We start from the raw sequence: 12,336 nt of genomic DNA on the forward strand, positions 1-12,336 counted from the left end.
GAGTAAGGAAGTGGTGTTTCAAGTTACAGGAGAACCAGGTTATGGGTGTGCTCTTTAAGTAAACAAACATATTGGCATCTGTTAGATAAGGAATATATTGAATGACTTAGAACACAGACAGTTTCATTGACATTGTAGTGACAATTTCATTCCTTTTAGCAATTGCTTTGGTTATAAAATCTCCAAAAAAGCCACACTAACTTTAAATTTAAAAACGATATCTATAAAATCTAAAGGTGTTCTTTGAGATATTCATTCAAAGAAATGGTCTTTCTGATTTTTGTGTTCCCTTTTTTTTTTGCAAGATCTTGATTTGCAACAAGCAAGGAAAATGAGTGAATCTTCTCCCTTCTTTCCCCGCCAAACATTGCTGGCATGGGTAGAAATTTAAAGTAATTATTCAAATAAGAGAGGCAGAGAAAGCCTCAGCTGGGTGGCAGGAAACAGAGAGTGAAAGTCAGAGGCTGCTCTTTTTTAAAAAGGCAAAACAAACAACTCACAGTGAAGTGTACGTGAAAATCATTTCTAATAATAGCTCATGGTAGGCAATTCCCAGGGAAAAAAAAAATCATTGGTGTGCTGAGAAAATTAGAGTAAGAATGTGCAGTATCTTGATGTGTTACTTAAGGCAATGGAGCTTTAGAGTTTACCTTATGTGCCATGTACATTGATTAAATACAAAATATATGCTGGCCATTTTTGGCCATCATTTACTGTATTGATTTGTTAGCAGGGGAACTGTAATAAAAAAGCCATTGATTTACTGTCCTTATTTGCTTATGGGCTTTTTTTTTATTATTAATTTTTCACTTTTTCTTTCTGTTTTGGATCATTTCTTGTAGACAAATGCTGTGCTTCATGAAGTTAAAAGAGAGGGGCTCCCCGTGGAACAAAGGAATGAAATCTTGACTGCCATCCTTGCCTCGCTCACTGCACGCCAGAACCTGAGGAGAGAATGGCATGCCAGGTTAGTTCTGTTATGAAATGGGATTTGTTGTTCTTGACAAACAAGAACTATATTTGGCCAAGCCCTCCCTTAGGGCTGGCCTCGTCCCTTTCCTTTGAGGGGCCATGAAAAATAAGCACATTTAAGATGCTTTCAGCTAAAGTTAGCTTTCCTACCCACGGCACCTACATTAATTGTAATGATCCATTGACATCATCAGTATATTTACACAATTTATTCCTGAATATAATATTTAGCATAAATGTTTGCATTTTGAGCATAATGTAATATAAGCACCTGATACTGAAGAACCCTCTTTAATCAACAGTCTAAAAGACTAACATTGCTATTTCATTAGAGCAGATGTCTGGGAAATCCATATAGTGCTCCTATATCACTCTGTGCAAGGCAGATTACTTGAAAGTATAGTCATGCATCCCTTAATGATGGGGATAGGTTCTGAGAAATGTGTTCTTAGGTGATTTCGCCTTTGTATGAACATCATAGAGTGCACTTACGCAAACCTTGATGATATAGCCGACTATACACCTAGGCTATATGGTATAGTCTGTTGCTCCAGGGCTGCAAACCTGTACAACATGTTGCTGTACTGAATATTATAAGCAGTTGTAACACAATGGTAAGTGTTAGTGTATCTAAGCATAGCTAAATATTGAAAAGGTACTACAAAAATATGCTGTTATAATCTTATGGAACGGAACCACTGACATATGTAAAGTTCGCCGTTGACCAAAACCTCAAAATGTTGTTATGTGGCAATGACTGTAGCCTATTTATCAACCCGATTTTTAGGGTTAATCAACTAGGAATGACTCTTGTTTCAACCTAGTCTCTTTCCATGGAGTTACCTGTGCTTAGAAACTGTGTTACTGGTGAAGACTTTCTTTAAATCATCAGTTTTTACAGAACTGATGCTTGCATAGTAAATATCATGTTATCCTGTTCTTTTTTGAAAACCAGTTGATATGTGGGAGGCTAGAACTAGTTCTCCCAAATGTTAAGATTATCTTTCAGATCTGTAGTTTGTAAAAATTATTGAATTGTCATCCGTCTCTAAGCCAGAGGGAGAGGAATCAGGAAAGGTATGGCATATTTTGTCTCAGAGTCTTATTTGGTGCTTAAAAATTCTATGTGCCTGGAAGTCAAGAACATTTATTGATAGACATAATATTCTCCAAATGACTTCATGCAACAGAATTTATAATAATTGATAGCTTTACTAGTAATAATTGTCATAAAATAGGTTTGTCTGAACAAGGCTGAAGATGGGCATTTTCCAAGAAAGGAGACAATATAAGTATTTATTCTCATTGGATATCAGAAAGCTGCTTTTTCAAATATGTACTATTTTTAAATTCAGACTTGTATTTAAATAGTAATTTTAAAATTCCCAATGATACTCACCCTCCCCTTCCCCCATCTTTTTGGTGGTGTGGTCAGCGTAAATGGCAGACAGTTACTTTTTATTCTTTCTAAAAAAAAATGTTTATAAAAATAGACACAGGGTCTTGTCATGTTGCCCAGGCTGGTCTTAAACTCCTTGCCTCAAGCGATCCTCTTGCCTTGGCCTCCCAAAATGCTGAGATTACAGGTGCAAGCCACCACACCTGGCCAGTGGCAGACGGTTTCAACTACAGTAATGACTAAATGATTTCCAATTTACCTTTCAATAATTAATTCTAAAATTTTCTTTGTATTATAAGTTAAGCATGTATATTCATTAAAGTATACATATTAAGGAATGGAATATCAGTTTGTGGACATCTAAGGGGTTTCTTTGTCTCTGTTTGATGTTTTATGTCATCCTCATGATGATTCCAATTAAATAGAGAGGGAAGAAGAAAGAATTTCCCTGTAATCTTTCCTCCGGTTCCCTTCCATCCAAAGACCGTGTGGTCCAGTGAGAGCGCAAATGGATGTTTTTTGTTGAGTGCATTTGGTTTGTTAACAATAATTTTTTAATACACTAAATCATTAGACAACATGGTCAAAGTGGCCTGTTTAAAAGGAATCTGCTTTCAGCATTTCTGGCCCTTACTGCTAACAATTTAATCAGGAGCTGGAGCCAGTGTTGAAGTTGATGTAGTCTAGCAACTGAAACAAAAACTCTCAAGTCCTTTGTGTTAAGGGAGGAGGAAAGAAAGAGCTTAACAGCTGACACTGTGCAGACCCCCTTAAAACTAAACACCTGAAAGAAAATTTCAAGAGGCTAGTGTCTTGAGATCTCAGAAGGAGAAGTGTCCTCAGAGTATTAAATAACCATAATCCTTCTCCCCACCGCTTCTCCACCCTCATTTGATGTTTCCCATCTTAGTGACCTATCTACAGACTCATCCATGCGATCCGTATAAACAGACGGTTACCATACACCTTTCTTTTCCTCATCAAAGTGTCATCTGGCGGTCTGGAATTGGGCATTGCCTCGAGTAGCCGTCAAACGGGTGGTGGTGAAAGTTATAAAACATCCACTGCGGTGCTTACTGAGCAGCCTGTGTTTTAGAGATTGGCCTATTGTGTACTTCGGAATTACACAAGGAAAAATGTGCTTTGACAGAAAATAATTAGCACTCACCAAAGGCCAAGCAATAGGTTACAGTATTTTACTTTCATCAAAGCTATCAGGGGATCAGTTAGATTAGATAATAGAAATTTTTTTCCTCTGAAAGTTAAATACAGATGACTCTAATTACCTTATATTGCACATTAGAGAGTGCATTATGAGTTGTACAACTTCAAGAAATTTAGGTCAGCGGAGCCGCTGCAGCTGGCAATAACTTTCGTATAAGTCTTTTGTAATAAAGGTTTTTACCTCTCTTTAGCAGGTTCATTTGCGATCATATTAGGGAGAATTTTTAAAGTAAAACTTGTAACCTAGTTATAAAATATTTGTCTCTCTCTCAGGTCGGGCGCCAAGCCATTGTTTGGGACTCACTGAAGTCTCTTAAACTGAAGCATATGTTCCTTGTAATTTAGCTTCTTGAGGAAAGTGTCAATTTTGCATGACTTGGGGTAACCGAGTTTGTCACAGTGTCACACAACCCAGCGACTCTAGAGGCACATCTGAGTGCTGCGGGTTTCCTTCTCCAAGCTTCGTAATCCCATAAACAACCCTCTCCAAATAGGCTTATTAGGGCTGTCTATTCACTTCCCTAGAGTTGAATGATCCAAAGGACATTGGGAGAAGCTGTGTGAATGCAGGGTAAGTGTTAACAGAAGTGGGACAGAATTTCTGAAGATTCGCCTTTGTTTATCCAGTCCCCTCTGCCTGATGGACAGCTTGTTATAGCTTTTAAAGAACTGGGCGAGCCCTCTGATCTGACCCCTTCTTGACCTGCGTAGCCCAAAGGTCAGTCTGCAGCTAATAAACTCTGAGGTTCTTAGGGTCTACTGTAGGAAAAGGCAGAAAAAGAGCAGCTGCAAGGACCGGGTGTCCCAGGATAGGCTACTTTAGGGTCACTCTCTGATAATGAAAATGATTACCAAATTATATGGAAGTTTAACCGCAATCGTGAGTGAGAGGAGGGTGGGGCCCGGCGTATTAGGTTTGATAAATGAACTGTGAAGAGGCCCATCTGGCTCTCAACATCTTTTCTCCCCCTCTTTCCTACCAAGGGGAAACATTTTAAAATAACAGCAGTACATATAGACTCAATGACCCATACAAGGAGCTGGAATGGATTAAGATTTAATGGTGACAGTGGAAGAAATTATCATTTGAAAAGTGCTCCAAAGAAAAGGTGCAGTTCAATGTCCACACCCGAGTTGTCTTTCTAAATAAAATATAATAAAAATCACTGCCTTGTTTATTTTCTACAAAGCCCTGGCATCTTTCCTAGATGGCTGAAAATTTTGAGGGTGTTGTTTATTATGGAATAATTATTTATAGTTTAGCTTCAGAAACGGAATGGGCTTCCTTTGCCTTGAAGAAGTCAGAATGAGAATCAAAGATTTTGTTCTGCCTGCTTGCTTCATTTCAGTAATGTAGGTAAATCAAGTGTTAGAGAAAATGCTTTTCCAAAAAATGTGTGTCCATGTCAGCATCTGACTACTGACTATTGTGCACTCTTTAGTACGAAATATATGTGTGACTCTTGAACAGAGTCTTATTCCTACTACAACCTGGCAGTTTTTCTGTAAATATAAGAAGAAAGCACATAATGTTAACTGAGTAGTTATGTTTGGTTCTTTCTTTATTCCTTTTTTCAAAGAAACATCATAGCGATGCTAATTATTGCCAACAATGGATGAGGTCACTATACACTATTCGTCTATTTATTTACCACTAATTGATAAGATTAGTCTATTTAAAGCTCTCCCCCAGTTTCTCATGAACATAGAGTCCTGATTTCAGACCAGTGATGATGGAGGCCATGCAGCTCTGTCCTTTTCTGCAGAGATGAGTGGCACATGCCATGAGTCCGCTTTCTGAAACGAGAATGATTTCATTCAGTAAGCATCTTTTCGTATATTTTGTATACCTACTGCATGAGATGCTGTGCATAATAGAGAGTGAGCTAAGTGGCCAATTTCAGGGTTTATCTGGGGATGAGAATGTAGAAGTTTCCTAGAAAGAGACTGTGAGAGGCAGTGGCAAGGAAAGCAGTGGAACCATCATTACCACAACAGAGTGGCAAGTTCTCTGACCCACTCGGGAACGTATTTAATGGTAGATGTCTTGGAAGACTAGAATTGTTGTGTTATTGAAAACCCTTTATATTGAACTATATTGTCTTGTAACACAAGCCTCACCCAGACAATAATTATGTTAAAAAATCAAAACAGAAAGCTTGTAAACATTATCCAAAGTTAGCATATTTTTCATCAAGGTTTTGACTTGGCTGTCTTATGTCTGTGGGGATTTTGAGTGAGCAGAAAGCCAGGTAGAGGATAATTCAGGGAGGTGGCAAATACTTTGAGAATCAATTATGCTTTTTAACTTTAAAACCATGGCCCTAAATTTTTGCTAAGTGAGGTATAAATACAAAAAAAAAAAAAAAAAAAAGAGAGAGAGAGAGACAAAAGCAAGGTCATTAGGGTTTTTAAAAAATTGGCACAAGTCATATATAATGTAAAATTTCATACAACAAAATTTATCATTTTAAAGTGTACAGTTAACTGTTAAAGTGTACAGTTAATTGTGCAACTATTACCACTATCCAATTCTAGAGCATCTTCCTTCCCGCAAAATGAAACCCTGCATCTGTTAACAGCCACCTTCAATTTCCCCTTCTCTCCACAGTCCCGAGCAAGCACCAATCTACTTTTTATCTCTACAGATTTGCCTATTTGTAACATTTCTTATAAATGAAATCATACAATACGTAGCCTTTTACGTCTGACTTCTTTCATTTGGCATACTGATTGTAGGATGCATCCATGCTATAGCATATAAGTACTTCATTCTTTTTTACTGCTGAATAATACTCTACTATATAGATGTGCCGCATTTTATTTATCCAGTAATCAACTGATGGGCATTTGGGTTGTTGGACAGTAATCAATTGATGGACATGTGGGTGGGTTGACTTTCTGGCTATCATGAATAATGCTGCTGTAAACATTCATGTACAAGTTTTTGAGTGACATGTTTTCAGTTCTCTTGGGTGACATGTTTTCAGTTCTCCTAGGAAAGGAATTGCTGGGTCATATGGTAATTCTGTGTCTAACTTTTTGAAGAACTGCCAGGCTGTTTTTCACATCCTTTACACCATCTTATGTTCCCACCAAAAACACAAAGTTTCCAATTTTTCTATGTCCTCGTAATTACCTGTTATTTGCATTTTTTTTGAACTATAGACATCCTAGTGGTATATTATTGTGGTTTGAATCGCATTTCTCTAATGACTTATGATGTCGAGCATCTTTTCCTGTACTTTTTGAAAACTATTGTTTTTTCAATAGGACATTTTAAAACATGGCGGACTTAAGGACTTCCTTACCCCTCTTGTTAGTGGTAAAGAACTCACAAGCCTATTAAGAATATTTGGTTTGTAGAAGGAGTGGGTTTCCAAATGGGGCTGTCATTAAGTTGCAGCAGTGCTTGTTTCCGCGTTACCATGGTCAGACCTGGCTCTTTATTTATTTGCATGTGGCCCCACTTATTTTTTTTCTAGAGATTACCTACTTATTTCTCCTACCATTCTCTTACAGTTCATTCAACATTGCACACTGGATAGGAATGTAGCCTGATTAAATGGAAACTCGGTCCATTTATAGCTCTTTAACTTTTAGGCTCAAACAGGACTTACTGTACTCCCATAGGAGACAACTTCATTTGGGTCCAAGGAGCCTTAAAAATGGTGCTGAGATTCGTTTCAAATAACGTTTATGGAAGTTTCTTAGAAAAGCTTTTAGAAACTACTTGCTTCTAGTTAAAAGTGACTCTCCTAAGGTCCAGATAATCCTCATATTGGGCTTTGACAGCTCCAAAAAACTTCCAAGTTTCCATTTTTTTCTGGACTAGTAAAACAACAGTCTTATTATTAGTCATCTTTCTATTCCCTGTGACCCCAGCCATCACCACCTACCCCCAGAATGGATCCACTCTGGACATCTTTGTTAAGTCTGTAAAATCTGGTTATTAGAACCTAGAATGTATAATGAATAGGATTTACTATTCCAAGCTAATCAGCTTTAGAACTTTGATCTGGGCTCAACAAGTATAACACTTTGTGTAAGTTACTTATGTGGATCAGCTTGGGTTCTAAAACTAGCACATTGAGGTGTTCTCCTCGGGTATCTGTCTCTCCTTCTGCCTCCTAGCTAGTCACGGATTGTATGCAAAACCGACAAGTCAGCACCATCCAGTTTAGCAATTAACTATTATTTATTGAGTGTTTATTAGGTGCAAGTAACTGTGCTAGACACTGTGGGGAATATCAAGATGAGTATGACTCGAGTCTCAACTGTGGAATAATTTACTTTAATGTGGAGGTGGTAGTTAATAAGAATACAATGGCTAGCACACACACTTGAACTCTTTTTACTGTGAGGCACTGTGAAACCGTAAGGTAATTTAGCAATGGGGTCTGCCCTAAGGGAACTTATATTTTGATAGAAGCTTTAAAAATGAAGTAACCTGACATTAATTATATATGGACTTGATTCTGTGTTTACATTTTTATCTCTTCTTCCAGAATGAAAGTTTTGTAAGGATAGGATATTTGTTTGTTTACCAGCTGTAAAACATACACCCCAGGCGAGGTGCAGTGGCTCGCACCTGTAATCCCAGCTCTTTAGGAGGCTGAGGCGGGCAGATTGCTTGAGCTCAGGAGTTCAAGAGCAGCCGGGGCAACATGGTAAAACCCCATCTCTACAGAAAGTACAAAAAACTAGCCAGGCGTGGTGGCGCACACCTGTTGTCCCCGCTACTCGGGAGGCTGAGGTAGGGGGAAGCACTTGAGCCCAGGAGGCAGCGGTTGCAGTGAGCCGATTGCATCACGACACTCCAGCCTGGGCGACAGAGCGAGACCCTGTCTCAAAACAAAAGAACAAATTTGCACCACAGATCTTTGTAAAAATTAAGCTCTCTCTTCCATTAGAATAATGCCCTCTATCAAAGGACCTCATTACCTGTTTGCCACATATCCCTGGCATCTAGAAGAATGCCTGACACTCAGATTTATGAAATAACTTTCCTCTCAATCTATTCCAGTGTTTATAAGTACTTTGTCTTTATTAATTTGGAAGGGGTATGACCACTTGTGATATTGGCCTGTTGCTTTTTTTGCTCTTTTTATTAACCTTGCCTGGTGTGGAAATCTTGAAATTGGAAGTCAGGATGGATCTCTGATGTTGGAAGTAAGCATTGGTTATTCGTCTAACCTTGCCAGGGGGTGGAAGCCTTGAAACAGGAAGTAAGGAGGAATCTCTATTATGCAGTTCTCTGGTGCTTAAGCCCCAAGATGATACCTCAGGCCCTTATTCCAGCATGAGCGAAGAGGGATGCCATGTGCACAGGCTGACTCCAGTGTACTTGAGGAAGAGAACACCATGCGTCTGGGCTAAGACCAGGACAAAAAGACATGGTCTCCTCCCTGAACCACCATTCCCAATTTGTTGCCTTTCCTGGAAGTGAAATGGAGCTGGATGAGAAGAGGAAGAACTGGCATGGTGGGAAGAAGAGAGTTGTAAAGACCGCCCTTGGGACATGCCTTTGAATAAAGGGATGGGTTTTAGTTCAGTAGGGATAGGGACAAAGCTGAGGCTAATATGGCTTCCAGTCTGTAGACAGCAATTTTTTCCTGGTCACCTGCTAATGTCCTGGTCTGCTGTAGTGATATCAGCACAGTTACGAACCTTAGCATTGGTGACTTGGCATGTGACTACAACTTGGAGCTGTGTTCACAAAAAGTGGAGCTCCTCACCTTGACGATGGGCTATGGGATAATGAGACTGATGCGGTTATCTGCTGAGACAGCCTGTGATTGTGTCATCGGACCATGTCAGCTGCTATCATTCATGCTGAGGAGATTGGCTGCTTACTCCGGCACAGCTAGTTAGTTGGGAACTAGAAGTTGTGGCATCTGTAGTTGGGTAGCTGTCCATTGCTACTAGGTAAAGTTGTTTGCAGTGTTGGGGTGGGCACAGGGAATAAATGGAAGAGATTCCAGGGAGAAGCAGGGAGGCACTGGCCTGCTAATTGCCATCCGGGTCTTTTTTAAGACATCTGTCCCTTCTCTTTTAGTAAGTCTCTGCTTTTTGCTGCCCTTAGTGAAAGAAAGTTCTTTGTGTCTCTGATCCAGATTACTCCATAAAACCTGATAACTCCATAAAACCTCCTCATAAATGTGTAGGAATTGAAACATTGTATAAATTTAGAGCAAAGATTAAATGAGTCCAGAGATAGGGTTACTTTTTTCCCCCAAGATACAGCAACTTATCTTAAGGAGGCAAGTGTTGTTAATGTTATTACCATTGTTACTGTCATTATTTGAACAGTTTTATGGGGGACAAAAGCCAATTGACTTCTGTGCATCTTATTTATAAAATCAACACATGGGCTTTAGCATGAACTCTGTTTCTGGCAGGTTTCTGACCGTGATCAGTTGCTGGCTGGCTGTTTCTTATGGGCAGTGCTTCTTAAACTTTTTGAGAAAACAGTTGATTCATTTAATTTTCCAACATACATTGATTAAGTGTCTGTTGTTTTCTAAGCACCATTCCAGGTTCTGGGAATATAGCAGTGAACAAAACTGATGACAGTTCTTTCACGGAGCTTGTATGCTAGTGGAATGACAGATACAAACTGTTTTCCTAAGCAGAACTCTGAAAATTTCTTTTATAAAATGTACATGTAGTTGCTGTTCCCTGTATATTCACCAGCACTCAACAGTGACCAAAATAAAGTCATTCAGTTGAGATATAGATACACCATTCTATTTTTTGAGCTTTGTCATAAAGTAATCACTTGTTGTAAAATTGCATTTCTAGTTGCAGTGGGTCATATTTGGGAAGTAGCCGTGGGATGCCAGTTTTCTGAGGAACACCATCCTAGGGAATCCGTAACATTAATTCTCCTTCAGTTATCCACACCGTGGTCCCCATTTCCTTTTCCAAGACCTGTGTCATTTTAAAGGTCTTCACTTGAAGGAAGGCTTAAATTCAGGCCACATTATATTGACAAATGTCTCTGAAGAGAGAATGGGCAAAGCCGGACCTATCTCATAGGTGTTGGGGGATTACCTGTGATAATGCACTCAAGTACTTCATGAATGCTGGTTTTTGTTGTTGGGAGTGATCTGTCAGTCATGCGTTGGTTCTACAAAGATTTCTTAAGTGCCTCCCTGGTATGAGGCACTATCTTAGGTCCTGAGGTTATAGAGATGAGTAACATGTGATTAGGGGAAATGTATTACACAATGTAGAATAATAAATACCATGGAAGAGATTGAGTCATGGTTCCATGGAAACCCACATCCCAGGGAAGCAGACAGGCTCTCCTTAAGTGTTCTCATAAGACCCTCATAATGTGCCCAGCCACAGTGAGAAATACTGCTCCATCACCCAATTGTGTTGGCTACCAGTGGATAGGTAGCTGTTTGTCTCAAAGCATGAGTGAGAAATAGGAGAGAAATTTATACATGAGGATAGGTCCTTGTATAAAAGTTGTGCTACCTTCTTTCCATTGTATAAAGTTTGTGGAGGAAAAATGGTTTTCTTTCAGAGTAAATTTCATTAATATGGTTGGGGGCATAGATTCTGAGTCAGATTGCTTGGGTTTGAATCTCGGATGCACTTCTATAACTCCAGGCAAGTTACAATTATGGATTCTAGCCAGATGAGTTACTTAACCCCTCTGAGCTTCAATTTTCTCATTTGTTATTTGCCTAGGGGATGATAACAATAGAACCCATTTCATAGGGTTGATTAAGCAATTAAATGTAAAACACCCAGAGCAAGTACCTGTAACATATTAGATGTTCAATAAAAATGACCTGTCATGATCTTCAGATCAAAACAACAAAGCCAGGAATAAACCCAGCCACGCTTATCCAAATTGGCCTCTCCTTTGAGGGAATGCCCCATGTAGTAAATATCCTAGCCTCCTGGTAGGGGCCTGATATTGGAAAACTGGTGCAGGAAAAAACACCAGACAGAGCTGGTGTTCTGTGCTCAGCACTGTCACACAGAACTGACAGGTGGAGGGCTGGACTTAAGTTGGAATCCCATCATTAGTGGCTGTAGGACTCTGGGCATGTCATAGACATTCTGCGCCTTCACAAGTTTATGTAAAAAACAAGCGGCTTGATCTCGATCACCCCAAAAGTGGAAGGCATCTTCCAGCTCTCACAAGGAGTGGCTCCATACATGAGCTCCCCGGGAGCAGGGAAAAGTGGGTGTTACTCCTGATGGGTTTCACTCCTCTACTTCCACTTTCCCTGAAATCCGCAATGGTACTAATTTTAATAACAATAGCAGCTGGCATTTATTGAGAACTCACTATGTTCCAGACAGAGTTTTACATGCTTTATATGATGAGAAAACCGAGGCATAGAAGTGAAGATTAACTTGCCCAAGGCAACAGCTAGTAAGTAGTGAAGATGGAATTTAAGCTAAGATGGCCCAGGTTGGCCAAGAGCAGTAACAAGCTTTAGTTTTTATCAACCACTCGTATGGTTCACTTAGTATTTTAGAGACCTTCTAGGATCCTTCTCAGTGTGGAGATAGGCAGGTATGTATCTTTACATATTTATTTCCTCTGGTACTGAGCATGTTTTACAGTTTTTAGTTATGGGTGCATCTCTATAAGGAAATAGTAGCCAGCTAATGCATTATCAATCTCCCTACTATTGATCTTTTAAAGGAAAGTTATCACCTTTATATGCTGTGTCATTTCTCTCATATTTGTTATGATCTTGCGTAGGGGT

General features: G+C 39.3%; 1 protein-coding gene across 4 annotated transcripts in view; it reads left to right on the top strand.

Annotated features, from left to right (window-relative positions):
• Positions 1-12,336, top strand: part of FTO (FTO alpha-ketoglutarate dependent dioxygenase) — a 411,919-nt gene that overhangs the window by 234,918 nt on the left and 164,665 nt on the right. For all 4 annotated transcript variants that reach the window (XM_015126148.3, XM_077984755.1, XM_028841592.2 and 1 more), the window contains one exon: positions 843-967. In XM_015126148.3, the coding sequence (XP_014981634.1) occupies positions 843-967 (125 nt within the window). The remainder of the gene's footprint in view (positions 1-842; positions 968-12,336) is intronic.

The sequence above is a fragment of the Macaca mulatta genome, chromosome 20, assembly GCF_049350105.2.
Source record: "Macaca mulatta isolate MMU2019108-1 chromosome 20, T2T-MMU8v2.0, whole genome shotgun sequence".
Lineage (NCBI taxonomy): Eukaryota > Metazoa > Chordata > Mammalia > Primates > Cercopithecidae > Macaca > Macaca mulatta.